General features: G+C 62.9%; 1 protein-coding gene across 4 annotated transcripts; it reads right to left on the bottom strand.

Moving 5' to 3' along the window:
• Window positions 1-512: 512 nt before the first annotated feature.
• RALGDS (ral guanine nucleotide dissociation stimulator) lies at window positions 513-26,627 on the bottom strand (the record flags this gene model as incomplete). Of its 4 annotated transcripts, none has more annotated exons than XM_080709283.1 (18): window positions 513-688; window positions 2,579-2,693; window positions 3,676-3,918; window positions 4,093-4,294; window positions 4,610-4,705; window positions 4,870-4,991; window positions 5,289-5,321; window positions 5,722-5,808; window positions 6,165-6,233; window positions 7,297-7,381; window positions 8,079-8,182; window positions 8,469-8,684; window positions 9,520-10,004; window positions 10,173-10,381; window positions 10,726-10,821; window positions 11,352-11,545; window positions 12,286-12,396; window positions 26,448-26,627. In XM_080709283.1, 18 exons carry the CDS (start codon window positions 26,625-26,627, stop codon window positions 513-515), a joined length of 2,823 nt encoding a protein of 940 aa, XP_080565409.1. The 4 variants fall into 4 exon arrangements, with proteins under 4 accessions (XP_080565409.1, XP_080565407.1, XP_080565408.1 ...); XM_080709281.1 differs by lacking the exon at window positions 26,448-26,627 and adding an exon at window positions 20,347-20,529 and having other exon boundaries at window positions 9,520-10,016; window positions 10,726-10,824; XM_080709282.1 differs by lacking the exon at window positions 26,448-26,627 and adding an exon at window positions 20,347-20,529.
• Window positions 26,628-26,938: the final 311 nt, after the last annotated feature.

The raw sequence follows: 26,938 nt of genomic DNA, 5'->3' as shown, positions 1-26,938 counted from the left end.
CCTCACTCTCAGTCGGCCCTCAAGATGGAATCTTTGGTGCAGCCTGAGAAAGGCTAGAGCGGTGGGAGGAGGGCCCGGGACCCCCGAGGGGTCTGGGCCAATGCCTGTGGGCACCAGGAGAGAACGGCAGTAGTCGGATGTGCTGGGTGAGGGCATGCCCTGGGGTGCGCGAGGGCACAGGTGGTAGTGACCCGCACCGGGTGAGGTGTCCGGAGTGTATGGGGGGTAGTGCCCAGGGACAGGCAGGGCACCACGCCCGTTGGCAGCGCTTCTTGGCGAAGTCGGCTCGTCCCCTGGCTGCAGAGAGCAGAAGGCACCTGAGGCAGTGCTGGTCCATGGAGGCCGGGTCAGCCTGTCGGCGGCAGGCGTCACTCCCGGCAACAGCAGGGGTTCAAGGAGAACCTGGAGTCTGGGGTGGCTCGAGCTGGCAGGTGAGCAGGAGGGGCCCGCTCGGCCGGGCCACTCTAGTCTGGAGGTGCCTGGCCACGGCCAGCCAGGCCCTGGAGAGGTCCTCAGAAGATGCCCTTGGCGATCCTGAGCCCTTTCTGCTTCACGCGAGGGAGGGTCGAGCTGGCTCCATGCTTGACCTTCGCCCCCTTGGTGAAGGCCCGCCTCCTCAGGACGAAATCATAGTTGGCAGTAGAGTTCATGGCGTAGAACACGTTGGCGTTTTCAGGGATCTTCAGCTCTAGGGGGAGGTCCAGAGGGGTGATCAGAGGTGCTCACAGAGCCCCCGCGGGACAGGCCTGAGCCCCAGGCCCGAGATCCCCGTCCCTCGGCTCCTGGGCCGCCTCCTTCTGCCTGCACTGCTGACTGCCAGTCCCGACTCCCGCTGGAACGGGCTTTCTAGAGCCCAGACCACCTCCCCTCCATGCTGTCCTGCTAAGGGCCAAGACTCTGAGGCCCAGGAAAGGGCAGGCCTCCTGAGCGGGGGCGCACCGAGGGCTCCGCACACTGGGGGCTCCTGGCACCAGCAGGAACTCCTCTGAGTTCCTGCTTCCCATCAGACACTGGCCCGGAGCCTGCTGTTGACCAAGGCTGAGCTGCACCCGTGAGGCCGATTCAGTTCTACAGCCTCCCGGGGCCTCGCTCTCCCTGCCCACCTAACCAAAATGGCTCAGGAAGCTGGGAGAGGGATTCCTTGCAACCTCTAGGGAGGGCGGGTGTCCCTGTGGGAGGTCTGGGCTAATGGCTGTGTGGTGCTTGACTCACTGAAAAGAAACAGCTACAACAGTCATTCCAGTTCACCTTGGTGGTGCGCGCGCACACACACACACACCCCTGTCTCTACTGGGGTTTGCCCGCTGAGTACTCTGATCTCCTTTTGTGGGGGGGCACAAGCACAGAGAACTCAGAACTTGCCCAAGGTCTCCGAGGCCAGATCGGCTGGCTTGTTGCTTGAGCTTTTAAATTTTTTTAATGGATACTGGGGCTTGACTCCACAGGCATTCTACCCCTCAGTAACACCCCTTGCCTGATTTTATTTATCATACTGGGAATTGAACCTGGGGCATCTACTTCTAAGCTACATTCCCTGTTTTTATTCTTTGTTTGTTTGTTTGCAGTACTGGGGATGGAACCCAGGGACAATCTACCTCTGAGCTACACCCTCAGCCCTATTTTTTATTCTTTATTTTGAAACAGGGTCTCACTAAGTAGTAGCTGAGGCTGTCCTCAAAAACTTAATCCTCAGCCGGGCGTGGTGGCGCACGCTTGCAATCCCTGCGCTTGGGAGGATGAGACAGGAGGATTGCACAGGTTCGAAGCCAGCCTCAGCTGGCTTAAGAGACCCTGTTTCTAAATAAAATATAAAATAGGTCTGGAGTGTAGCCCGGAGGTAGAAGGCCCCTGGGCGTTCCATCCCCAGTACCACCAAAAAAACCCCAAACAACAACAACAACAACAACAACAACAACAACAACAACAACAACAAAAACTTCATAATCCTCCTGTTTCAGCCTCCCAAATGCTGGGATTACAAGCAAGCGCAACCATGCCTGGCTTTTTATTCTTTATTTTGAAGCAGGGTCTCACTGAGTTGCAGAGGGCCTCACTAAGTAGCTGAGGCTGGCCGCGAACCTGCTGTCTCAGCTCCTCAAATTTTGAGATTACAAGCTTGTGCCACCACGCCTGGCTCTGATTTTATTTTTTGAGGCAGGGTCTCGCTAAATTGCCAAGGCTTCCTCAAACCTGCCGCCCTCCTGCTCAGCCTCCCCAGTCCTGGGAGTTGCAGGAGGCCACCGTGCTGGCCTCTGCAGAGCTGAGCTCCTGGTGCTGCACACACGGAACCTGACAGCGACACTGTGGTCCACGGCGCGTGTTTTCCGTCTGGCCGGGCACGCCCCTTCTTGTGGGGCGGGGCCGCCCGTACCTCTGGGGAGCCTTGGCCTTAGGTCCCCACTGATGCTATCACTGCACTCCCTGTTCATGCCCAGGGTCGGACCCGGGATGGGGGCCCAGCAGCAGCCTGGGGTAGGTCCTGCGTGCACGATGCCCGCCCCCACCTGGTGGGTGTCTCCCGGGGCTGGGAATGGGGCTGGTCCCTCCGCCATCACCCGCCTCCGGGTCCCTGACTCACTCCGCTCCTCCGAGATGACCTGCACCAGCTCGTAGTCCTCGGGCTCATCCTCGTCCAGGTTGTGCTTGTCCAAGGCCTTGCGGATGACAGACGGAGCCTTGTCCTGGCTGGTCACCTGCATTGGGCCAGGGGCGGGCCATCAGGGCATTCGCTCTGGGGCGGTGCCTGAGTACAGTCTCCGGGGACCCTTCACAGCCTCCTCAGGTCTGAGTAATGGGGCCCACAGTGGGTTCAGGGGGACCACACCTACGCCAGCGCCCCAAGGCCGCCTCCATGTAATGAGGAGGGGTCATCTAACTGTTCTCCCATGAAACCTGCCAGCTCCCCTATGCCCCTGTGGGGCACTGCCTGGGTCTCAAAGACAACAAGGACATGAAGCCGGGATCAGTCAGTGCCTAGTGCAACCTCCAGAGAGGGGAGCCGGCAGGACGTATGGTGGCCTCCTCTCTGCTGGCTGCTCTGAGCTGGAGCTGCAGTGATGGGCAGCCTGGGCCGGAGCCTGGAATGCCTTGACCAGGGCAGAACCCAGGCGGGACCTGGACACGGGGTCATCGGGCCCTGGACACCACCAGCACTCCTGGTGGTGGGAGGGGCTCGGTGCAGGGTGCAATGCTGCGGGATGGCTGATCACGCCCAGCTGAGGGTGGCAGATGGCTGGTCTGCAGCTGGACTAGGAGGACCGGAGTCCTTTCCGCAATACCCACATGCATTCTGTGAGCAGACCCTGTGGGCCCCAGTCCCAGAGATATCCAGACTCACGCTCTGCCGGCTGGGATGCCATGGCAGCCTACCCCTCGCAGCATGCCCCAAATCATGCTGCCTTCTCTGCTCCTACCTCCCGGGGCCCCATTGCCCTGTCCTTACAGCGCAGCCAGGGCCCTGGACGCTTCCCTGACCGCAGCTCCCCAGCCCTACTCCAGCGCCTCAGGCCGCCTCGCTGTCCCCTAACCTCAGGCTGGGCACACTGCCCTGCCTCCTGCTGTCAGGCCCGGCTCTGGGCGCAGGCCACTGCCGCCTGCCTTCCTGCCTGTCCTCCCCGAGGGATGAGCAGGCGGCCGGCGGGGATGGCCGGCGAGGGGGCCCGCAGGGTCGCTCACCAGGATGCTCTTGTACATGTTGCCGTTGTCCACGTCCAGGCTGACGCGGATGATGCAGCAGTCGCCCACCTGCTGGTTGTAGAGCGGCAGCGAGGAGCTGTAGCTGCAGACCCCCGAGACGGAGCGCTTGTGGGTGCGCGCCGCGGCCACGGGTGTGGTGGAGGCGGACGAGGAGGAGGTGCTGCTGGAGGCAGAGCTGATGCCGGAGGTCTCCGGGGAGGACTGGGAGGCCGACTCCCAGAACTGTGGGGAAGGGCAGCGTCGGCAAAGGCCCGGACCCTGCAGGGCAGCCCTGGGCTGGCATCAGCTCCAGGGGCCTCTAGGAGCTGTGTGCAGGAGTCGGGGCCTCCGTCCCTTGGTTGGGTGTGGAGCGGAGCCCTGACACGGGGGAGCAGGGCCGGGGAGCGTGGGGGTCACCTTCTTGTCCTGGCCGTCGGGGGACTCTGGGACAAAGCTCATGTTGATCTCCTCCACATCGGAGCTGGAGGAGCCGGCCGAGTGCACGCTGAGCGCGTCCGCCACGTCCCCGCTGCTGAGGTAGGGGCCGCACCTGAGCTGGTCGCAGGACCTGGAGTGTGAGCTGCCGCTGGTGCTGAGCTCTGTGCTGGGGGCCTGGCGGCTGGAGGAAAGGCCCCCCATGAGGACGCGTCCCACCCTGCCCCGTACCGTGCCCTGCGCACCCACTGTGTTAGGTGCCCGCTCTCCAGCAGTCAGACAGATCACCCAGCATCACCCGGGTCATGGAGGAGGAAGCCGAGGACCAGGGAGGGGAGAGGTCTCTGCAGGCTCATCAGCGGTGGGCAAGAGCCCGGGCAGCCCTGTGCCCCCCTCAGCCCGCGCTCAGCCCGAAGCTTCTCTAGCTTGTGACCCCTGTGCCCTCAAGCCCGCGCTCAGCCCCAAGCGTCTCTGGCCCACACTCGGGGCTGGCACTTACTCGCTCCAGCGCTTGACAATGGCTGTACTCTTTTTGGCCTTGAGGGTGTTGCTGGCCGACTCCGACGGGGGCTCCAGCTCACACGACAGGTTGTAGCTACGGGCAGGGGCAGCGGTGAGGCCACCAGGAGCTGCTCTCGGGCCTCCCTCCCAGGGCCTGCCCAGGAGCCGGTTCGCAGCTGACCACGGCTCGGGTCCCAGGCTCTCTGGAGCAGGTGCGGGGACATCCTGCCCTCGGGGTCCCAGGTCCCCCAGCCTCACCTCTCGACCTCGCTGAGCCGGTCCATGGCTCGGAACCAGGCCCTGAAGCGCTCCTCGGGCGCAATGCTGTAATTGTTGCAGGCTGACTGCAGCAGCTTGATCTGCGCGATCACCTCGAACTCCTGGGCCAGAGGGAGGGCGGTGGAGGACGGTGGAGGACGGGATGGAGGATGGGGTGGAGGACGGTGGAGGACAGGGTGGAGGATGAGGTGGAGGACGGGGCGAGGTGGAGGACGGGGTGGAGGACAGGTAGAGGATGGGGTGGAGGACGGGCGCACCCCTGGCTCTCTGCTTTCCTTAGTTCCTCCTCCCCTTGCTCCCTCCCACCGGGGCTCTGGACCCCATCCTGGCGCCCAGCTCCTACTCCCCTACCCTCCCGTGGGCCACCCCCTCTCTCTGTACCAAAAGTACAGCCTTACCTTCCTCCTCTTCTCGAAGTTGATCAGTCGGCCCTGGAAGACAGACAGCCAGCGAGCTTGAGCGCCTCCAGGGTAGAGGCCCCGCCCCGCTGCACTATCTGGAGGGCCCGCCAGGGGGCAGGCGCACCCACTCTCAGCCTAGGGTGCTGGATGCTAGGGAAGGGAGAACCTGCAGGCAGGGGCTCCAGGACCTTCTTGCCCAGCTAGGACAATGGAGGCGGAGGCTTCCGTGAGGAGGCCCTGCTGCCCTCTCCCCCTGCCTGAGGGGTGCGCTGTGTCCAGCTTGGCCATCTCCCCACAGCACTGCGGTCAGCAGGAAGGATGGGCGTGGGCGCCTAGGAGTGTGGAGGGCTTGGGGCCGGCAGGCTCCCCTATCCCGGGCCTCAGCAGCCCGCCCCCAGCTCATCCCCGCCCTGGGCCCGGGCTCACTCACATACAGATAGTCCTTCATGGCCGTGTCCAGCATCACCAGGTCAGTGAGGAACGTGCCCAGGTAGGGGACGGTGCCTTGAATGACTCCCTGGGGCATGGAGCAGGTGGTGAGCCAGGCCCAGGGCCCCTGGCCAGAGGCTGCCCAGCCCGACCCGGCCCCATTAGCATCTCTGGCCCAAGTGCCCTTCCGAGTCCCCATGGGCCCCTAGCTGCCTCTGGCAGAAGCCAGGGTGATGTGGCCCTCGCTTCCACCCCTTCCCCTAGGGCTCTGCCAGGCTCTGGCTCTGGTGCCCACAGCTTGTCCCCCCACGATGCCAGCTGGTCAGGGCTGGGTCCTGCCTGAGTCCCAAGGAAGCCATGTCTCACGTGGCAACGGGAGGGAAGGGCCAGGGAGCCCCTCCTCTCCTGGTCCAGGGCAGCCCTTGCCCCGTCATAGACACTCACCGTCTCCTTCGGCCGCCTCTGGGCTCTCCTAGGGTTCATCTCCAGGGTGGCAAATTTGGAGGTCCCTTCCTGCCAGAGAAGAGGCTGGAGTCAGGGAGGCCGTACTGACCTCACCTGGCAGCTGCCCTGACCTCGGCCTGGGCGTGGGGATTCCAGAGGGGGCCCGCTCCAGCATGCACCGGCGGGCCCGGGGCCAGGCTCCTCGTCTACCCCACAGGGCAGAGAGGGCTGCCTGTGGCGTGCCTGTGTAGTCACTGTCCGACTCGCCCGTGAGCGCGGGCTGCCGGGGCCTCCCTACAGTCCTTCTCCCTTTGGACCTCACAGCTTCCCTCCCAGCACCCCAGGCTCCTCTTCCCTTCATTTGCCAGGCCAGAAGACAGGCCCAGAGCGGCGCGGTGGGTGCTGGGGTCCCTCAGGGACGAGGGGATCAGGCCTTCTGCCCCATCTGGCCACTGACCAGGGTCTTGGCCTCCAGCCTCTCGCTGTGTGCCAGGGTCCCAGGGGGCGAGGGACAAAGTGTCTGGGGCTCCCGCCCGCCCCAGGCCCGGAGTCCACCCCCCAGGCGGGTCAGAGACCAGGCCAAAGCCCTTGCAATGTCTCCTGCAGAGAACTCTGCCTTCCTTCCCGCAGGTCTCCCCAGGGGACATGGCTGGCTGCCGGGAGCCTGGGTGGTGGGCACTTCCGAGGTGGCTCGGGAAAGGCCCACAGAGTTCCCTGGTCACCGATGTCTCTCGGCCACCAGGGCATCGGCCATGGCTCCAAGGAGCACCGCAGGTCCTCTAGGACTACGGGCGGCCTGCGCCCAGGGGCCCCGCACGGAGCTGCCTCTTCAGCCAGACACCAAAGGGGCCCAAGGCAGGCGGTGTCCCGGGCACCGGGAGGCTCCCCTGAGATGCACAGGGCACACAGAAGGGGTGGCGGCCGGCTTCCAGGGGACACGCTGGGCTGGTGTGGGGAAGGCAGCCACACTCTCCTGTGTTCACCCAGAGGTCGGGGGATTCTCCATCCCCCATCCTCGATCACTTCTGGCTTCCCTTCAGACATAACGTGAGGAAGGGATGCCCCAGCCCGCCCAGCCCCTCACCTTGACATAACCAGAGGAAGAGACGCCCCAGCCCGCCCAGCCCCTCACCTTGATGAGCAGCTCTCTGCTCAGGGAGTAGTTATTTTCGTCAGAGAAGATCTCAGACAGCTTCTGGAATATTCGGAAGCTGTCCCTGTGAGCCAGGGCAGAGAGAGGTGACAGTCAGGAAGGAGGGCAGGGGAGAGATGTGAAGACAAATCTTTTTTCTTTTAGAACAAACCGCTTGGATAAGTGGTTTGCAAACAGGGTTCCACCGAGCCCTAAGGCCTGCCCCGAGGAGAGGGCTGTCACGCGGGTCAGTGAAGACCCAGCCTGTTTCTGCCAAGTGGCTCTGTTTTCTCCAGTTTTGATTTCAACTGGACAAAAAAAATCTTGTTGTTTCTTTCTCTCTCTCTATCTATCTCTCTCTCTTTTCGGTACTGGGGATGGAACCCAGAGGCATTCTACCTCCGATCTACACCCCTCAACCCTATTTTTTATTCTTTATTTTGAAACAGGGTCTCACTGAGTTGCAAAGGGCCTCACTAAGTAGCGGAGGCTGTCTGAGAACCGCGATCCTCCTGTCTCAGCCTCCCTAATGCTGGGATTACAAGCTTGCGCCACCATGCCTGGCCAAAAAATCCTGTGGCTTCAAAGCAACACTGTGACAATCTCCCATGCAGCTTCCCAGGATCTGGCAGAGGAGAGGCTAAGACGCAACACAGATCTGCTGATGGGGGCGGAGACTCGTGTTGTGCCCACCGGGGAACCCTGCCTTCGGGGTTCACGGCTCACTGAGGGGCGATGGCCGCGCCGGTCACCAGAAGCTCCCAGGGGGCAGGCACACCCACCTGGAGACCTCTCCCCAGGTCTTCTTCAGGCGGTGGATGGCATTGCTCTGGAGCGCAGACAGTATGGCGTAGAGGGAAGAGAAGTTCTTCAGGACTCGGCACTCCTGGGGACGAGGATGCTGTGAGCGGCAGGGGAGCTCCAGCCTGCTCCCGCCTCGGCCCCTGGGGCTGGGCCCTCCTGGAGATAGGCTGTGCCGGGGAGCCCTCCCCAGGGGAGGGGGCACGGATGGGACTTGGGGTAAGCAGAGCGGGACCTCAGTCCAACCCAAGGAGGAGAAGCAGGAGGGAGCGAGCCCCCGGAGCGCAGGACGAGAGTCAAGGGTGACCCTGGGAAGGAGGGGTCTGGGGTCTGGGCAGGGACTCTGGCCCCAGGCGACTTGTGCCGCATACCCGGGCCACCTCGATCCAGTGCTCCACCACCCGGGCCCTGTCCGCCGCCTTCATGCTCCGGTCCCCGAGGCAGGTGGTGATGACGCAGTTGGCCACGTTGTTGAACTGGGCGACGGTGGCGCGGATGGTGGGCGCCAGGTGCTCCTTGCCCTTCTTGTCCCGCTGGGACCAGATGGAGCCCAGGCAGTGGTAGGGGACCACCTTCTTGAACAGCTCCTGGGGAGGAGGGCCAGTGTCACCCGCCCACCCCGGCTCACGCTGGAGCCCAGCCGTTGGGGCCGGAGCTTGGGAAGCTAACGATGTGGCTCAGCCTTGAGGGAATCTGGGGTTTTCTTTCCTAACCATGGAGAGCGGAGGATAGTCGGGGAGTGAAACCCAGGATGAAATGCTGGTGGGAAAGAAAGGGGCATCCCCCCCACCCCCTGGTAATAGGGACTGAACCCAGGGGCATTCTACGCCAAGCTACGCTCACAGCCGTATTTGTATTTCACTTTGCAACAGGGTCTCACTGAGCTGCTGAGGCCGGCCTCGAACCTGCTGCGAATCTCCTGCCTCAGCCTCCCAAGTTGAGCTTGCCTAGCTGAGAGGGGCATTTTCCCTGTATGGTCTCAGTCCAAGCACCAGAACGTGGCCCCTGCCTGAGGTTACCACCCCTGCCCTCCCCTTGGGCTCTGTTTTGGTGTTCATGTGTGCATCCCCGACAACTGGGGCTTTGTCTAATGTCTGCTACGGACCCTGGGACATCAGGTGTTTAATAAGCGCAGAGGCTGGTGAGGCCTGCTGGGCAGACACCGGCTGACCCGTGGGCCTGGGTGCCCACCCTTCCCCCAGGGGCCAGGCCTGCCAAGCGCTGCCTGCCCTGTCTCCTTGCGATGTCAGCCACTCCCAGAGGGGACTGAAGGGCTCTGGCTTAAACCTGCCCTGGTCACGTGGCTGCAGTAGCGGAACAGAGAGTGGGACAGGGGCAGGGGCTCTAGGCCAGGAAGGTCTGGGCAGCAGAGGCCGGAAGGAAGTCCACCCCGGCCCTGGCCAGCTCGGCTGGGCTGCTCACCGCGTCCATCAGTGTAAATTGCTCGGCCACCAGGTCAGGAGGAAACACCAAGAGGTGGGGCTTCTCCTCGCTCAGCCCATTCTCCATGGCCACAGGCGATGGCCAGCAGTGCTCCGCTTCTGGAGCGGGTGCCGGCTCCAGCTCTAGCGTCTGCGATGGAGGCGGCTCCTGCTCTGGGACCAGGGCCACGGCTGGCTCAAGATCCACAGCTGGCACTGGGGAGGGCTCTTGCTCTAGAATGGGCACTGGGGCTGGCGTTGATGCCGTCTCCAGCTCCGGGCCTGATGCTGCTACTGCTGGACTGGGTGCTGGAGCCGGAGCCAGAGCCTGAGCGGGCTCTAGAATGGGCGCTGGGGCTGGCGTCGATGCCATCTCCAGCTCCGGGCCTGATGCTGGTACTGCTGGACTAGGTGCTGGAGCTGGAGCCGGAGCCGGAGCGGGCTCTAACTCGAGCGCTGGAGCTGGTTTTAGAGTGAGCACTGGCGCTGCAGAAAGAGCTGCAGAAGGAAAACCCCCAACGTGACCGCTTTGCCCTGAGCCTTCCCAAGAACAGAGAAGCCCTGACGCCACAGCAGGACATCCTCCTAGGCTGCAGGCCGCGGGGTCCAGCTGGCCCAGCACCGACCCTTCCTGATGCGGCCTCATGTACCCACCCCAGGCCTCCTCGGCCTCGGCCTCAGCCTCGCCGGGCTCCAGGTCCTCCAGCTGGGCCAGGAGAAGGTGGGCGCGGCGTTCCAGGTCAGAGCCAGGCATGTTGAGCTGCACGTATGCCACCAGTTGCTTGAGGCAGGGAAAGTCTGGAGGCTCACAGAAGTCCTCCGAGTACTGGTCCAGCCAGGTGCCCAGGATGGAGGAGATGGCACTGGGGCGGGTGGGCAACACAGTCAGAGGCCTGGCCACTCCCTCTCACCCTCCCAGAGCACCCTGTGAGCGGGGCTCCTGGGGCTCCCCCCCCCCCCCTGCAGAGGTTGCAAAGGACTCCATCCTTTCCTCAGGGTAAGCCCGACGCCTGACCCTGTCCTGTCTCCTGGGGATGGATGGCGGGAGGGAGGGCCAACTCTGAGCTCCCACCCACAGCTCTGTGCCTTCGTCCCGACCTTAGCCCACCAGCAGGAACTGCAAGCGTAGGAGCCAGTGTTCGCGTGGCCCCCACACGTTCCCACACTGGAGACGGGAGCCCTCCCTCTGGAACCCAAGCCCACTCACTTTTTGAGCTGTTCCTGGGGCCCGCCGTTCTCGCTGGAGTAGGGCAGGATGCAGCCGTATCTAGGGGAGGCCGTGAGGGCGTCACATCTACCGTACCTGCTTATGACGTCTAGGGTTACTGGCTGGCCTCCGGCAGGAAAGGACCCAGGATGGCGGGGGGCTTCTTCCTGCCTTTGTTACCGAGTTCTACTAAGGCCCAGGGAAATGTGCCTGCACACGGTAGGTGCTTCACACATGTCTATCAAATGAATGAGCCCAACCAGCTCCTTTCCAGACCCCTTGATGAGCCTGGGCCCCCTTGATATGCACCCAGGGGTCCCTGCTGTGGCTACAGCTTAGTAGGGACCCTCAGATCGGATCTGGCAACTCCTTTACAAAGGGGCCAATTGCCCAAGGTCTCTGATAAAGGCGTCTCACATGAGAGGCTTCACGGGGGAGGGAAAAACCACACCCCAGAACCCCACAGCCCCACAGCCGAGCCTTCCAGGACTCACCCTACTTGGTCCTGACAACACCCCATGGGGGGCGGTCCTCTGAGCACCCCAGTTTCCACAATAAATGGGCTCAGAGAGGTGCAGCGCATGCCCACCCCCCCGCCAGGGGCCTGGGCTCGGAGGCGGGCTCACCTTCTGAAGAGCAGGTCCAGCACCTGCTGGGTGGTGGCAAAGGCTCTGTAGGTACACAGGAAGACGGTGACGTAGGAGAGGTCGCTGCCCTGGAAGGCGGGCACCAGGTGCTCCACCAGCTTCTCCAGCGTGCCCGCCTTCACCGTCCGCACCTTGCACGTCTCGTAGAGGTTCAGGGCCGACTCATTCTCACACTGGGGCGAACGGGGAGCCATGTGGTCAGTGGCAGCACCAGGAACCTCCAGGAGGAGAGGAGCCGGGGCTGTTCTACCCGAGCTACACCTCTGTTCTTCTTGTCTTTGTTTCTCATTTTTTTTAGTTATTATTATTTGTGGCCTTTGCACCTGGCCCTGAGTGGGGCTGGCCACGTGGGTGGGAGAGGCACTCTACCTCTGAGCTACACCCCATCATAGAGAGGAGAACACCGAGGCTCGTCCTGGGTGGGGACTCGGCCCACAGGACACCCAGGGTGCTCCTTCGCACCGCTGAAATGGCCACGGTACGAGGGCAGCGGGGCCCCAGCTGGAGCACAGCCTTGATGAGTCATGCCCGCTTCTGACCGGGAGGGCCGGGGGTGCGACCTGCAAGATTACACACTGCACAGCGATGTGTTCTTTCTGGGTATAAGACAGCCCTATTAAGAGTGAGCTGTGTGGCGGGCCCGTCGGGCTGATGCCTACCAGGGACAGAACATCTTGAACAAAATGTGCAGACGCGGCCTAACAGGGACGAGGAGCGAGCCTGTGCGTCCAGGCAGGAACGCCGGCACGGCTCTGCACCTGGCCCTGCGGGGCTGGCCCCGTGGGTGGGGGAGGGAGCGTGGGCTCAGCACGCGCTTGGACAGGGCTGGGATCCCGAGCAGGAGAGCTCTGTGTAGGCGGCCAGGACGGTCCCTTGGTCGGGGCTGGACTGGTGCCCCGGCTCCCGCACTCACCCCGAGCCAGCGCTGGCCCTTGTTGGCTCCGTGGTGAAGCTGTACCTTACGCAGGGAGATGGAATAGATGACCCCGTTGATCAGCTCCTCACCGATCTCCTGCGTGGAACTCTGCAAAGACAGCGCCCGGCAGCCGGGCAGGGGCCTCAGGGGCTGCCTGGCCACTGCTGCGGGTGTGGCTCCTCGCAGCCTTCTGCCCCCCAGATGGTGGCTGTGTCGACCTCTGGCCGAGGTGACTTGAGAGAGGCAGGGGAGGAGGCTGCTCCCTCAACAGCCTGCCGGTAACAACCTGGGTGCCCACATGATGGCTCCAGGCTTCCTGCCCAGGCCTGGCCTAGACCCGACCATGGCAGGGACCATGGTTCAGCCACCAGGGTTCCGAGGCTCTGACTTCTCTGGCGCCAGATAAGCCCCTCATGGGGGTCTGAAGCCTGCAGGCCCCGGCCCCAATCTTTCCGCTGACCCAGCTGTCGTGCGGACTGGTCTTCACCCGGCCCTGGAGTCAGCATCACGGGTCTGGGGCACGTGTGGGGTGTCTGACGGCCCTAGTGGGGGCCACTTCCTTCCCCTGGCGCTCACCCACGCCCTCGTGCCCGCTTGGGCAACAGAGGGGTTCCCAGCTCGGTTCCTCCTCCTGTGAGTGGGGCAGATGTGCGCGCTGGCAATGCTGGGACTCCACGGAATTCCCCAACACGGTCTCTGCTGGGCAGAGGCGTGCTGCTACGAAGGGAAGCCGGGCTCCCCACTTAGCTGCGGCTACCCAGACTTCAGTACCTGCTCTTACCAGGGAAGGGCGTGTTTGTGATGGGAGGGGGACTGGAGAATAAAGATGCCGATCTCTGAGTTTAGGAAGAAGCAGGACCCTGGCCCCCCACTGTACATCACTTCCAGCCCCTGGACCCCCTCACTGCCCCCACCCAGGTGGACACAGGGGCTGGGCTGAAGGGCTGGCTGAGCCTACACCCCTCACATCCTTTTCTAAGGCCCAGGTGGGAGCTGGCCCAGCATGCTGTGGGCTGTAACCTGGGCCCCACGCCTCCTGCCCACCCTTGGAGGGACCCGGGAGGCCCGGGAGCCATCTTCCGGAAGTCCACTTCCCCTGACCCATGGCCACCCGCCCACTGTGGGCTTTCGACAAGAGGGAAAGCTGGGGACATCACACTGGGCTTCTGACCCACTGTTTCCTCTGGAGAAAGGGCCAGCCTGGTTTCTTGGAAGTCAGCCGGGAACCGACAGGCACACCCACACCCCCATGCCTGGGGGAGCACGGTTCCCCTTCCATGGAGGAGGGGAACGTCCCTGCAGTTATCAGGAAAACGAGACAGATGGTTTCCTTTTCCGCACAAAGCTGTCTTGGTGGAGACAAGCCGCGAAGGCCGGGGCGCCAGGGCCCTGACACCCCCAGCCTCCTTGGAGGTCCTTAAGGTCGAGGCTTGGCGGAGTCTCCCGCTTTTTCAGGGACATTAGCCATGCCAGGAGTCAACATCTGAGGCCCCCGCAGCAGTGCAGGAGTCTTGTGCAGGACCCACCTGCCACAGGGCCCTGGACTTTTAATCTCTCGGGAGCCCAGCATGCCCCTAGCCCGCAGCAGGGTTCCATGGGGGCCCTGCCGTGCCAACTCCCAGGAGGAGCGGGCCAGGCGGCTGCCATCCCCCAGCTGGTCTAAATAGCGGCTCCTCAGTGAGCCCTGGGGCCGGGCAGGCAGCCCAGCAGCTGGCCGGGCTGTGCGTGGTCATGTGATCCCTGTGCCCTTCCCCCAGCCCTGAGGGGCCCCTTCTGAGAGCTGGGTGGGGGCAGGGGGTGTAGGCAGGCACTGAGAGCCAGGCGAGCCTGCCAGGGGAGCCGTCTCCCTGTTACACAGATGGGGAGCTACTCTAGCGCACGCAGGGCTACTCCCCAGCTCTCGGCTCCCATCACAGAACAGCGGCGGCAGGAGTGTAGCGCGGATTGCCAGCACGGCACTGAGCACGGGTATGCTGCACAGGCCATGGCGGTGGTGGGGCTGCGGGCTGCGCCTCTGTTCCTGGTTCTGACCCCCTTCTACGGACAGAGAAGAAAAGCAACCAGCGGGCCCGGGGTCTGCCCCCAGGATACCCAGGGCCACCAGGCACCCACACGCCACCCTCTGTTAGCAGAGCAGACAGCTGGTGCTTGCAGCACGAGGCCCCCAGGGACGCTTTGGCGGGGTGGGAGCTGGAGGAGGGGCGTGGAGAAACAGCTGATGCAGGGAGAAGCCCTGAGGGCTCCTCCCCAAGGGCAGCTCTGGGCTCCTAGTAGCAAAGAATGCCACAGGGCTGGCGGTGTCCTCAGGGCAGGATCCTCCATCCCTCGTGGGTACAAAGTCCCCAGGGCCTGACACCCAGTCAGTGAAGGAGGTGGAAGTGCCCTGGGGTCCTACCCTTTAGTGTCTGCCAGGCACATCCAGAGTCCCCAGGTCAGGGACAGGAGACAGGACACAGTGGTCAGTGTATCAGGTCCTCTGGGTGATGGGCCAGCAGGATGCCATATCCTTAGCCAAGGTCAGATCCCCTTGAGGTAGAATAAGGGAGGCTTCCAGGGGCCCCCTGGGGTCTGCCCAGCCCTGTCCTCTCCCGGTGGTTCACACCTGCATGGGCAGAGGCAGTATCGTCCATCCTTGTCCCCCAGTGACCCAGCTCCTCACTCCAATACATCCTGTGGAAGCTACAACCAGGGCTCCCCCAGCCCCTCTGGCCTCCGGGTGCACCCTGGTTCTCCTGAGGGGCTGAGGCCGAGGCCAGGAGCCTGAACCACAGGCCTCTTCTTGCACGGAGAGAGGCTCAGCCATGCTTGGGCAGGGTGGCGTTAGGTCCCGAGGGACCTTACTGCACACCCCTGGGGCTGCTGCCCAGGTCCAGTGAGCCACCAGAGGTCACCCTGGGGCTCGCTTCAGCTCCTTGTAGCTCTGGGTGTGTGGGGCTGCCCCTTGGGCTCCTCCAGACCCATGCACCACCTCTCACAAAGAGCCCCAGTTCGGCTCAGTGAATTGGTGGGCTGGGGCAAACGGCAACAGCTCTCCATCAGGCGAAGGCAGGGTGGAGCTAAGCGTGTGCGGCCTGGCCGGTGTGGTAGGCAACGCCTGACCAGATGCAGCCCCCAGGGACTGGCGAGGAGCCCCGGGTGGGAACCGGTGGAGGAAGGCCTGCAGCAGCTGCTGAGGCTGAGGCCTGAGGAGGCGGCTCCCCACTGGGTGAGTGAGCCAGCTCCTGGCCTCTGGCTGGAACAGAGGCCAGAACCCGGAACCCAGAAGAGATCAGAGACTGTGGCTCTCAAGAGACTTCCAGGCTGTTTCAGTCTGCAGTGGCTAAAGCACCCTCCTATTTTACAGGGGGTCTGGGGGACTGAGGTGCAAGGGAGGGTGCCGAGTAGAGGATCCAGGTCTTGGGGTGGCTGTTAGATTGTAGGCTCCAACGAGGGAGGGAACAGAACACCAAGCACTGCAACCGTCCATCTTGGGCTAGCCCCCCAACTCTGGGTGGGTTTCCTCTACCTGGGGCTTGAGGGCACTGACAGGGAGGTGGGTCCGAGCTGGGTGGGTGTGGCCACTCTGGGTTCCTAGCCACTGTAGCCAAAGAGGCAGCTTCCACTGGGGTTTGCACAAAGTGTCTGGTTGCCATAGCAACAAGGGAGCTCCAGGACCCCAGAAAGTGCAATGTGACCAGTCTTCACTAAGTTCCCAAAGAGGCTGGCTCAGGTCCCAGGACCCCTCCCTGGGAAGGGAGACATGGCCTTCAGCTTGGAGGCCCCTGGCCTTGTCCACCCTGTCCACTGTCTGCTCACAACTGACTCCTGACTGAAGGTCTAGACCCAACACCACCGGCCACAGTGTCCAGCACAGGTGGGCACTGCCTGGTGCCAGGTCACCTCATTGAATCCTCCCAACACCCCACCTGGTGGATGAGAAAACAGGCGCACAGGTTGGGAGCCTGGATATGGCAGCCAGGACGGGATCTGAACCCTGGCCTGCGGGGCCACACCCAGGCCCAGCTGGTCGCCGCCTCTACCAGTGACAGCCTCAAAGCCTTGTGCACAGACGTGGCTGAGGGCCTGTGGGCACAGTGTGTTCACCCACCGGCATCTCTGGTGAGTTTGTGGACACGTTCTGGGGCTCCAAGAGCCAGGCTGGGAAGTGCTGTGTCTGGGCTGGACGGGAGACAGGGCAGCCTGCCCCGGGAGTCCAGGGCTTTTGGAAGGCTCAGGTGACACCTGGCCAGAAACCCAATTGCAGCTGTGACACCGCATCAGGCTGCCTGTCTCACTCGGCCCACACCAGGAGCCCGAGAGGACCAACTGATGCCATGTCTGTTTTGCAGATGAAAAAACCCAGGCTCAGGGACCACGGCAGGACTCACAGGGGCGGGGCTCGCGTGCCAGCGTGGGCCACCTTCCCCCCAGAGTCCTGGTTCTCCTGCTTTGTGTTCCGAGGGACGGGCATGCCTGCAGGTGCGACTGCGTGTGAAGGAGGTCACCGCCACAGCACCCAAAGAGCTCTCGGACACTAGCCGTGCTCCGGGGCTGTCACCCTCTGGCTCCCTGGGGGAACTGGCTCTGCTGGAAGCTGGGCTCCATCAAGATGGCAGGCTTCAGCTTCGGGTCTCTTCAGAATGGGGCTGGGGAGGGCCACTTCCCTGGAGGAGTATGTCCAGGGACACAGAGTCTCTGGGCCTGTGAGGCTGGAGCCCGACTCTGGGACAAGGTAGCCCTGGCAAGGTGATACCGTGCCGTGGACGCCACCTGGCAGCTGGCCAATAGCCCCAGGACTCAGTCCTCCAACGGCCTGGGCGCAGCCTCGTGAGCCCGGCTGGATCCTTTGGAACCTGTCTGCCAAGGGTATTGGTAAATCTACCCTGGCCCTTCTCACTGCGATGCAGGCAGGGCCTGCTTGCAGTCTTTTTTTTTTTTTTTTTTCCTGGTCCTGGGGCTGGAACCCAGGGCTATTCTACCTCCAAGCTACATCCCCACCCCTGTTTTTTCTTTTATTCTTTTTATTTTGAAACAGGGTCTCACTGAGTTGTGAAGGGCCTTGCTAAGTAGCTGAGGCTGTCCACAAACTGCAATCCTCTGGTCTCTGCCTCCCAGATGCTAGGATTACAAGTGTGTGTCATCACACCTGGCCCTGCTTGCAGTCTTAACGTCTTCTGGAGCTGTCCCCTGCAGAGCTATCCCTGAGCCTCCTGAGAAAAGGCCTGAATGTCCCCAACCTGGAGAAGGTAAGAAGACCCTTACCAGCCACCTGACCCCTCCTTCCTCTACTCCTGAGCCCCCTAGGGAGTCAAACAAGAGGGGAGCAGGAGGGTCCTGGGGCCCAGTGGTGACAGCCAGCCCCTCCTGCACTGAAAGCATCAAAGCTGGCCCTTTGAAATCGACCAGAAAGTCCTCCTGAAAGATTTTAGTACACACACACACACACACACACACACACACACACACACACCTCAGGCCCAGCCTCTGCTCTCCAGTGCCAAAGGTACCAAAGAGCCCCGGGGTTTAGCTGAAGAGCTGCACGCCGTGTGATCAAGAGACCAGACCGGGGGCAGGAGGTGGGAGGTCGGCAGGAGGTGCCCGCTCAGTCTGTGCTGCCCACACGACCCGCAGGCCTCCCGGAAGGCTTCCCGGGTCAGAATTCTGCCTCTGCCACCGAGTGGCTTGTTGACTTGGTGCAATCTAATTAGTTGCTTCATCTGTCAAATGGGCTATGAATAGTCCTGACCCCCAAACGACAGAGCGTATGCAAATTCTTTAGCACAGGGCCTCCCACGGAGGGCACTGGCTCCTGTTAGATTATGTTAAACCTGTGGGCCCAGCATGGGCGGGCCTTGTCCTGCAGTCTCCCCCGGGCCCTCTGGCCTGAAGCACTTTCACCTCCCTCTGGACTATAAATAAGCTTTCCTAACCCGTACCTGCCCAGGGCCTTCTGGCTGTCTGGGCCTGGCTGTTAGGGCCGGCTCCGTGGGGCTCCAGCCAGCTCTGCCCATCCTACGCTGACCCCTACCAGCACGCGGCAGGCACTCCTCGGGGAACAGAGTCTACATCCAAGCCCCGGAGCCGGCCACCATGGCCAAATGGCTGTCTAGGCCAGGGACTTCACCTCGCTGCCCTCCTCCCCCGGTCTCCAGAAGATGAGCAGATAATCTAAGCCAGATGAGCAGGAGCAAACGCACCCTTCTCTGAATCCCCCCAAATCCTCACACATTCAGGGGATTTGCACATTTCCTGGCCAGGTAGATAGGAATCATACCCGAGGCCTGAGAAGCCCCGCCGCTCATCTCGTCCCGGACACCTAGTCCCACTTGCTGGTAACTGGCTGCGGCCTCTCTCTTTCCTTTCCTACAGCCAGCAGGCGCTGCTGACCCCCGAGCTCTCCTTGCCCCGCTCAGGCATCATCCTGCCCAAAGGCAGGACAGCGGTCCTGGTGACCTCCAGAACGCACAGAACGGCACAGGCCAAGCTGGGTCACGGTGGCTTGGCTTAGAATGGAGATGGCAGGCGGACGCCCAGATGTGCGAGGACGTCTAGCATCCCAGAGAGGGAGCGGGACTGGGGGAGTGCTGGATGGGAGCACAGGGCAGGAAAGGCAGAGTGCCCGGTGGTTTCCAGAGGACAGGGACCTCCACGGGGTGCTTCAGCCACCAGGAAGTCGGCTCCAGGATGGGGGGGTTGGCAGGAGTGACAGGGACTTCCCCGCCCCCTCCCAGGCCGATGCTAAATGGTCATTGTGTTCGGTTTCCGGCAGGGGCCTCCTCTCCTGCCAGGACCCTGGTTTTCCTGTCCCAGCCAGAAGCTTCCCCTGATTTCTGCAGCTTGGTGCTGAGGCCCAGGGCGGAGAGCAGAGATCAATGGATGGCAGCGGCTGGGCAGGGATGGAGCTCTGTCTGCCTCTATCTCGTGGTTCCTGGGGTATGCAGATGACCAGGGCCAGAGGGAAGCTGCCCCACCCCAGCCAGGAACCTGCCCAGCCCCTGAAAGGGCTCAGGCCAGACCCTCCCAGCACACAAAGCCGGAGGCGCTGCCAGATGTAAAGAGAGCCAGACGAGTGCTGGCTGCTGTCAGGGGCTCCGCCCCAAGCGCCCCCAGGGTCCTCCTCCAGGGAGAGGAGGGGACCAAGACTCAGGATGGTCAAGGCCAGGCAGCCGCCTCTCCTGGATGCCTGCCAAGCTCTGGAGGTCTCCTGAGCCTGGGGTTCCCCCACCAGGCTCTCAAGCTGGGCAGAGAAACCTGTTTCAGCGCGGCCCAGTCTAGGAAGCGCTGGGCGAGAAGGCTGCTCCTGGACCGCGCTTTCTCTGCTGCGGGGTCCCAGGGGCATGGTCAGGCAAAGGAGGGCCCAGGGCATCCTACAAAGGGCCCCTGGCCCCAGTACTCAGACATCCATACAGGATGGGCAAATGACCCCCCTCGCTGAACCCTCTCAAGTCCTTACAAACACAGGGTGCACGTTTTCGAGTCGGGCATAAACACCCCGCCTGGATGGCACTGTCGTCTCTCTGCCTGGGCCCATATACTGGAGGCCCACTACCACGCTCTCTGGACAGACTGATGTCTCCCTGGCCTTCGGACCCCTATGTGGCCCAGGAGGGCTGTCCAGAATGTCCCTGCAGTCCAATCGCCTCGGGAGACCCTAGAACTTGGCCGCCCGGCTGCCCGCAGGACACCTGCTCTCTGTAGCCTAACACTGCGCTGCAGGCCCGGCCGGCCTGGACTTACAGAGGGCCGAGGCCTGCGGTTGGGAAGTCCACAGCCACAGACATATAATAAACAGTGACAGTGCGAGGGAGAAGGTCTACCTGGAGGCCGGGGGAGGGCGCGGGGGCTGGGGCCGCCACACCTGGGCTGGCACTGGGACCACCTGGGGGGCACGAAAACCTCGCTCTCCTTCCTACGCCGGGGGACAGGCGAGCTGGCAGCCGCCGTGCCCAGCTCGCTGCCGTGGGGCTGGCACCGGGGGGGGGGGGTTTCTGCGGACGACCCCCCCCCAGCGCCCCGATGTCGGAGGGAGGCGGCCAGCTAGGGACGCCGGGCCGCGTCCGGTCCCCCGGGCTCACCCACCTCCAGGCGCGGCAGGTCCGGGTCGAGCTGCGTGAAGCCTTGCAGCACCACCGGGCAGCGGTCGGGGACGCCCACCTCCAGCCGCACGGCGTCCCACACGCTGCGGCTCCGCCGGGAGCCCGGGAACAGCGGCTCGGCGCCGCCCGCGGGCCCGGCCGCCTCGGCCCACATGCGCTGCACCATGGACGGCTCGCGGCGGGCGGGCGGGCGGGCGGGCGGCCGGAGGGCCGCGGGACCCGGGGCGGCGGGCGCGGGGCCGGCCCGGCGCGGCTGGCGCTGCCTGCGCTCTGCGCCCGCGGCCCTGAGGCCAGGCCGGGGGCGGGGCGGGCGAGGAGGCGGGGTCGGCGGGGGCGTGGCCACACGGGAGCGCGGCCGGCCGGGGGCCGGCGAGGGGCGTGGTCAGCCGGAGGCGGGGCCATCGGGGCGGGACCAATCGGGGGCGCGCGAGGGCGTGGCCAATCGGGGGCGGGGTCAGATGGGGGCGTGGCCAGCGGGGGCGTGGCCAGCGGGCGGGTGCTCCCGTCTCCTACCGGGTGTGTGAGTCCCGGGGCCGCGAGGACCGGGAACCGCGCGTGCGCGGATGCGCGCCGCAGTCAGACCCACCTTCCCTGAATTCCAGGTAAGCCCTGGCCTAGCTGCGGCCCTGCCCGACTTGCTTAACGGGGCCTCAGTTTCTTCATCTGGAAAACACGGGTAATGAAACATGACTTCCTCCGAGTGGCCGGAGGATGGCTTAGGTCACCGACTAAGAGCACTGGGCCACGTGCTCACGCCGGAGCCCTGGAAGGGTGGCCGTGGCGTGGGCTGGGGAGGGAGGAGCCCGGCTCTGTTCAGGGAAAGGCTGACAGCCGTTTTGATCTCTTAGCCTGCCGCCCCAGGAGGAGGCCCACGCCAAGAGGGGGCAGAGGTGGGCAGCCAGGGAGCTGGCAGGACACCCAGAGAGTGGAGTCTCCGGGGTTGGGGCCCGCAGTGCCCAAGGCAGGAGGTTCACGAGCCACGCCTGTCGAGCGGCGCACCTGGCCAGCGGCCTGGCCAGCTGGAGCAGCTGGCGGCTTGGGCATTCATGGACCCGGGCTGCGGTCACAACAGGTGGGAAGGAGGCTGCCCAGGGCCGAGGGGTTGGGGAGCTTCAGCTGGTCCTTCTGGCAGCGGGGAGGAGGGACACAGGAGTCTGGTGGTTAGCAGAGGGTCGGGGAGGGGGTTTTGAGGACCCTTCCTTGTCGGGTCACAGCTTTCAGCAGCCCTCAAAATGTCACCAAACGTCTAGGACTGTGCCATAACACTGGGCCTCAATTAGGACCACAGCACAACACTCCACAAACACTCTTGGGCACCAACCGTGCACCCAGCCCCAGCCATGGGTGAAACACGAACACTCCTGCGGGCGCCGGGCAGCGTTCAGAGCCAGCCGCCACAGCGTGTGCCCCCCGGACGGGCCTGCTGCGCCAGAGCAATTAATGCTGGCTATTCTGGGTGGGGCGGAATATTTTCACATTTTCTCTGGATTTTCTAATTACTCTAAAATATTTTGGTAATTGGGCATATGTAATAAGTGCTGCTTTTTTTTTTTTTTTTTTTGATACTAGGGATTGGACCCAGGACTGGCTGTACTACCTCTGAGCTATCTCCTAGACCTCTTTTACTTTTCGTTTTGAAACAAGACCTTGCTAGGTTGCTGAGAGTCTAAGTTGCTGAGGCCGGACTCTAACCTACGATCCTCCTGTCTCAGCCTCCCAAATACGGGGATCACCGTTTTGTGCCACCGTGCCTGGCTCTGCTTTGCTTGTTTTAAAAAGCAGAGCAGGTAGATTTGGCCTGGGGCTGAGACCCCTAGCTGCTAGGAAGCCCCCTGGCTCTGCTCCAGGATGCAGGTGAGGCGGGCGGGCACATCAGAGGGGGCACTGGGGACCTGGATATGGCCCAGGACATGGGCTGCTCCCGCTGCTCCTCCAACCAGGCTCTCAGCACCCTGCCCAGCTGGCTTGATGGCTGCCCTTGCTCTGTCTGTCTCCAGGGTGAGTTCCCGCCCAAGAGACCAGGAGGGGAGGAGCGGGGAGTTAATCACACTGTGCCCTGACACAGCCAGCCCAGCTGCCTCCCTCCCAAGGACACGGTGTGCGGTGGGGTTCCCTGTCATCCACCTCCTCAGTCCCTCTGGTTGCTGTCCGCTGTGTGTACAAAGTTCTTTCTCTGCCTCATTTCCCCGCGGTGCCTATCTCAGGCACCTACGATGCACCAAGCCCCTGGTCGGCTGACCTTGGCTGTCACTGCACAAGCACCCATAACACCTTGGATCCCAGCGAAGCCCGGCTCCATCTTGTCTTGCTCCCCTAAGCAAGCCACCCCATCTCTGTGGCCCAGAAAAGCTGAGGACACAGCACGGGGAGCCCTGTATCCCAGGTGGGGCTCAGTGCCCAGGCCTGCGAGCATCCCTGGACACCTGCACGTAAGGCCCTCTCCTGAGGCCTCCTGTGCCCACCCCAACCTCCCGCCATCCCCAAGGAGGGGACGAGGACAGCCTGTGCCGTCTGACCCAAACCTGGATCCCACCAGGCCTCTGCACGTGACCACTGTCCGGGGGACCACAGGGGACGAGGACATGTTAGCCACACAACCGGCATGCAGCCCACAAAGTCCAGGGCGTGGGGTGAGGCCACACAGGCAAGAGGAAAAGCAATGGGGAGCTCCATAGTCAAGGTGGGAGACAGCAGCCAGATGGAACATGTGGGCTTTGGGTCACGATTTGAACAAGGCAGCGTGTAAGAAAACAAGAGATAACTGGGGTCAGGGTAGTCCCCCTTGCTCAAGGGGGACATGTCCTCTGTCCCCTATGGTTCCACCCAAGACTTCCAGTGAATGACTGAAAACAAGGATAGTACTGAACACAAGCACCGCAGCACTGTGGCGATGGATCTGGCAACCCAGATGGCTACATGGTGAGCGGGCGGGTAGCGTATATGGTGTGGATACGCTGGATGAGGGGACCGGGTGAGATCTCATCATGCTGCTCGGAACAGCATGCAATACATTTTAAAATTTTTCTACATTTTTTCCTTTTGATATTTGGATCCCACTTGACCTCAGGTAACTGAAACCCAAACAAAACGCGGATAAGGAGGGAGGGTTACTGCATCTGGACACTGCTGGAGATTTGAGGTCATCAGACACAACTTTCTAGGGGTGATAATGGCATAGTCTCTGCTGGAGTTACATACACTGGGATCTGTGGGTGAGCACTGGGCCTGGGCTTTGTGTAGACACGGTTCCCTGGGGCTGGCGGGCGGCGGGGGCAGTCAGGCCCCTTGCCACGCTGATAAATCTGGAGGCCTTTATGCCATTTTTTTTTTTAACTTTTGTGTTCCTCTGGGATTGATCCACAATAAAAGTAAAAGAAGAAAAAGAGCTTAGTTTGCGACTACCACCCCAATGACCCTGGGGGGGGCCAAAAGCTGCAGACCCAGCTGAGGCGGTGACCCAGGGTGTGCCTTTACCCCCCCCCCCTTGCTCCCTGCCTGAGGCATCCTTAGAACAAGAGGCTGGGGACCTTGCTTTGGGGCCCAGGCAGTGGGGGAAACTGAGTCCCGATGCCCAGGTAGGACTATCAGAGAAGACTGGGGGCAGGAGGCAGCCCCAGTGACCTCGGGGGAGTCTGAAACTCCAGGCTGATGCCAACCCTTGCACTTGGGGGACCTGCTAGACCTCCATGAAGAGTAACCACAGAGCAAAGTCCTCCCTAAAAAGTAGGGGTTCATTAGATGCGGGTGCCCCTCCCCTCCCTCATCCTGTGCCCAGCCCCCACACCTGGGAATGCATCTTTCCTCCTGGGGCGGGGGCTGTGACAAGCCTTCTACAGTGGGGCTGTTCCTCGAAGAAAAGTTTTGAAAGACTGAACCGGCAGCTGGAGCTGGGGACCAGGCCAAATCTAGCCTACATGTGTGTTTTGTTTGGCCTGAAAAATGTTTTCAAAATTTGGAGCCACCAGTAAAAGGTCAGGTGGTTTCACATGCAAATCCCTATTTCCAGCTTCTCCCGTAACTTCGTAACTTCGGCTGACCTGACCACACGGGTCTGCGTTCCTGAGTGTGACCTCATGCGACCAGAGGCTGGGCGGGGACTGACCAGCTCCGCTGCCTTCGCCGCGGCATCTTCTCTACGTTTGCCACAGGTCTCCGGGCACAGTCCCGGGCTCCCTGGCCCTGATCTTCTGGCTTCCAGGAAAGGTGTGCTCAGGCCAAATGGCTGTGGTCTCTTCTCCCCCACCCCCATACCATCGGGTTCCACAGACACAAAGCACTGCAGACTCTCCTACCGTGCCCCACCGGGCCCAGACAGGTCCCCAGTGGGTGCCCAGAGCCTTGGGCCTTCAGTTCTCTGGGTTTTTGTCAGAAGCCTATTACCCCCCTGTGTCCAGTGGGTGGCCCAGTCAGGGCCTGGCCTGCCTTTGTCCTGAGTCCCTGAAGTGGCAGCTGAGGGTGAAAACTAGGCAAAAGGTTCCATCAGGGCCACCGCAGACCTTGACCACCACCTCCTCCAACCTGGGCTGGCCAGGCTGGGAGGACAGCAGCCAGGTTCCCAGATGCAGCCGGCCCTGGTGGGAAACCTTTCACCCCATACTGGGCAGGGGAGGACACCCTGTCAGTCTGTTCTACATTTAGAACCTGGGAGAACACGAGAGGGTGTGGCCGGGCCAAGCCCCTCTGTCATTTCCTGGCAGGGACATTACCATTCCTGGCCTGCCCGGGGCCTGGGGTGGCCCTGTGTGGGCGGGTGAGCACACACCTTGGCGGGAAGGCGGCCTGCACAGCCCAGTGAGGCGCTGGGGCTGGCTGGGCCCCTCCTCTCTTCCCCCTGGGATGGGAGGGGCATCACCACAGGCTGCAGGCATCACCACCCCAACCTCTGACCTCACGGGGCATGGCCGCCAACAGCACCCAGAACCAGCTGCACCGAGGCCCGGACAATGGGGAGGGTAGACCAAGGGCAGGGAGCCGAGGACCAGGCTCTCTGTCCCCGTGGACTGTGAGATCGCAGCCGGGTCTTGGATCCTCTGAAGCTGAGCGGGAGGCAAAGGGGTGGACCTCGTGTCCTCAGAGCCTTGCCGGGCACTGCTCTGACAGCGGCCCGCTCCTGAGTGCCGGCTGCTGTCCACTCCTGAGGATGACCAAGTGCACAGGTGCTGGCTCCAGGTGGAAGGATGGGGAGAAGAGGAGCGAGGGGGAGAGGGGCCACGACAGATGGCAAAGGGGGCTGAGACTCAAAACAGCCAACACAGAGGGCGCGAGAGCAGGGAGAAAGGAAGCCCCCGGGGAGCCGAGCGGCAGAGACTGCACAGGGACCAGGGCCAGAGCGGGCACCCGTGGCTAGGTGGGCCCAGCAGTCTCAGCCCCAAACCCGTTCCCAAGCCTGGGGACCAGGAGACAGTAACCTCTCTCCTACCGCTGTGTGAGGCAGGAGACGACAGGCCCATGGCACCCAAGAGCGGCCCGCGTGCCCCCACCTGTCCCCAGCCCTTCCCTGGAGGGCGGTGGGCCAGCATCCAGCCCCAGCTCTGCGTAAGCACTCACGAAGGGCTGGCTAGAAACCCGCGCAGCATCTGGGGCTTGGCGCCCAGTCCTGAGAAGCCATTCTGTGCTGCCCGTCTGGGAAACTCTCAGGGCTGGGGGCCCACACTCTAGGTCAAGGCCCTGCTCCGTGTCTCGCCTGCCTCGGTTTCACCTCCTGAGCCTCGGAGTTCCTCTATCAGAAAATGGGGGTGACAGTAATAACCACCACTACGGGATCTCAGATTCTTAGGAGAGCAGATGAGAAAAGAAGACACACAAGCCCTCGGTCACCCAAGAGCTGCCGCAGGACCCGAGGCGCAGCGACAGCCCACTGCCACCCTGCCCTGACCCACCGGGGTGGGGGGCAGGTGGCGAGGCCAGCCAGACGTGCACACATGGCTGCCAGGAGAACATCCCTGCTCCCTGAGCTCCGTCGACGGAGGCGCCCGCAGCTCCCCATGGAACTCCTCTAACCAGTTCTGAGGAGGAGGGAGGGAGGGAGGCCAGGGATCCCGGAGCCTGGCTTGACCCAGCCGGCCTCTCTGGGCACAAACTCACCTCAGGGGTGGCAGGAATGGGCAGGGGTGCTGGCCGATGCGTTGGGGCTTGGGGGGTGGCCTGGCGGGCACTAGCCCACCGCCTGGCAGTCACCACTGACACACAGGCAAAGAACACGGAGGCCTTCCGCCCTCTGGGCACCGCGGGCCTGGCATGGGCCTCGCCGGCCTCCCGGGCCATGGCAGGGCAGGAGCCCGGTGGTGAAGCGGCGGCTCAGGAGGCCTCAGCCAGTGTGTGTGCTGCCGGCTGCCCGCCCCAGTGCAGTCAAGCCGAGTGCCTAGGCTTGGTGTCACCCACATGGCTGTCATACCTGCTCCTGTGACGGGCAGGGCCAGGAATTCCCGCTTGTACCAGGCCATGGGGCAGCCAGGGATGAGTGGCTGGGGCCGGTCCCAGGCCTCCCAGTAGCTCTGGCCCAAACCTGGTACCCCTGGGCAGGCGCAGCCCTCTCCTCTTAGCACCCCGAGGCCCCGTCCCCTGGCCTGCCTTGG

Source organism: Muscardinus avellanarius (assembly GCF_963383645.1).
Source record: "Muscardinus avellanarius genome assembly, chromosome: 13".
In the NCBI taxonomy this organism is placed as follows: domain Eukaryota; kingdom Metazoa; phylum Chordata; class Mammalia; order Rodentia; family Gliridae; genus Muscardinus; species Muscardinus avellanarius.
The sequence above is the reverse complement of the archived record's forward strand: the minus strand, read 5'-3'. Positions and strand labels throughout refer to the sequence as shown.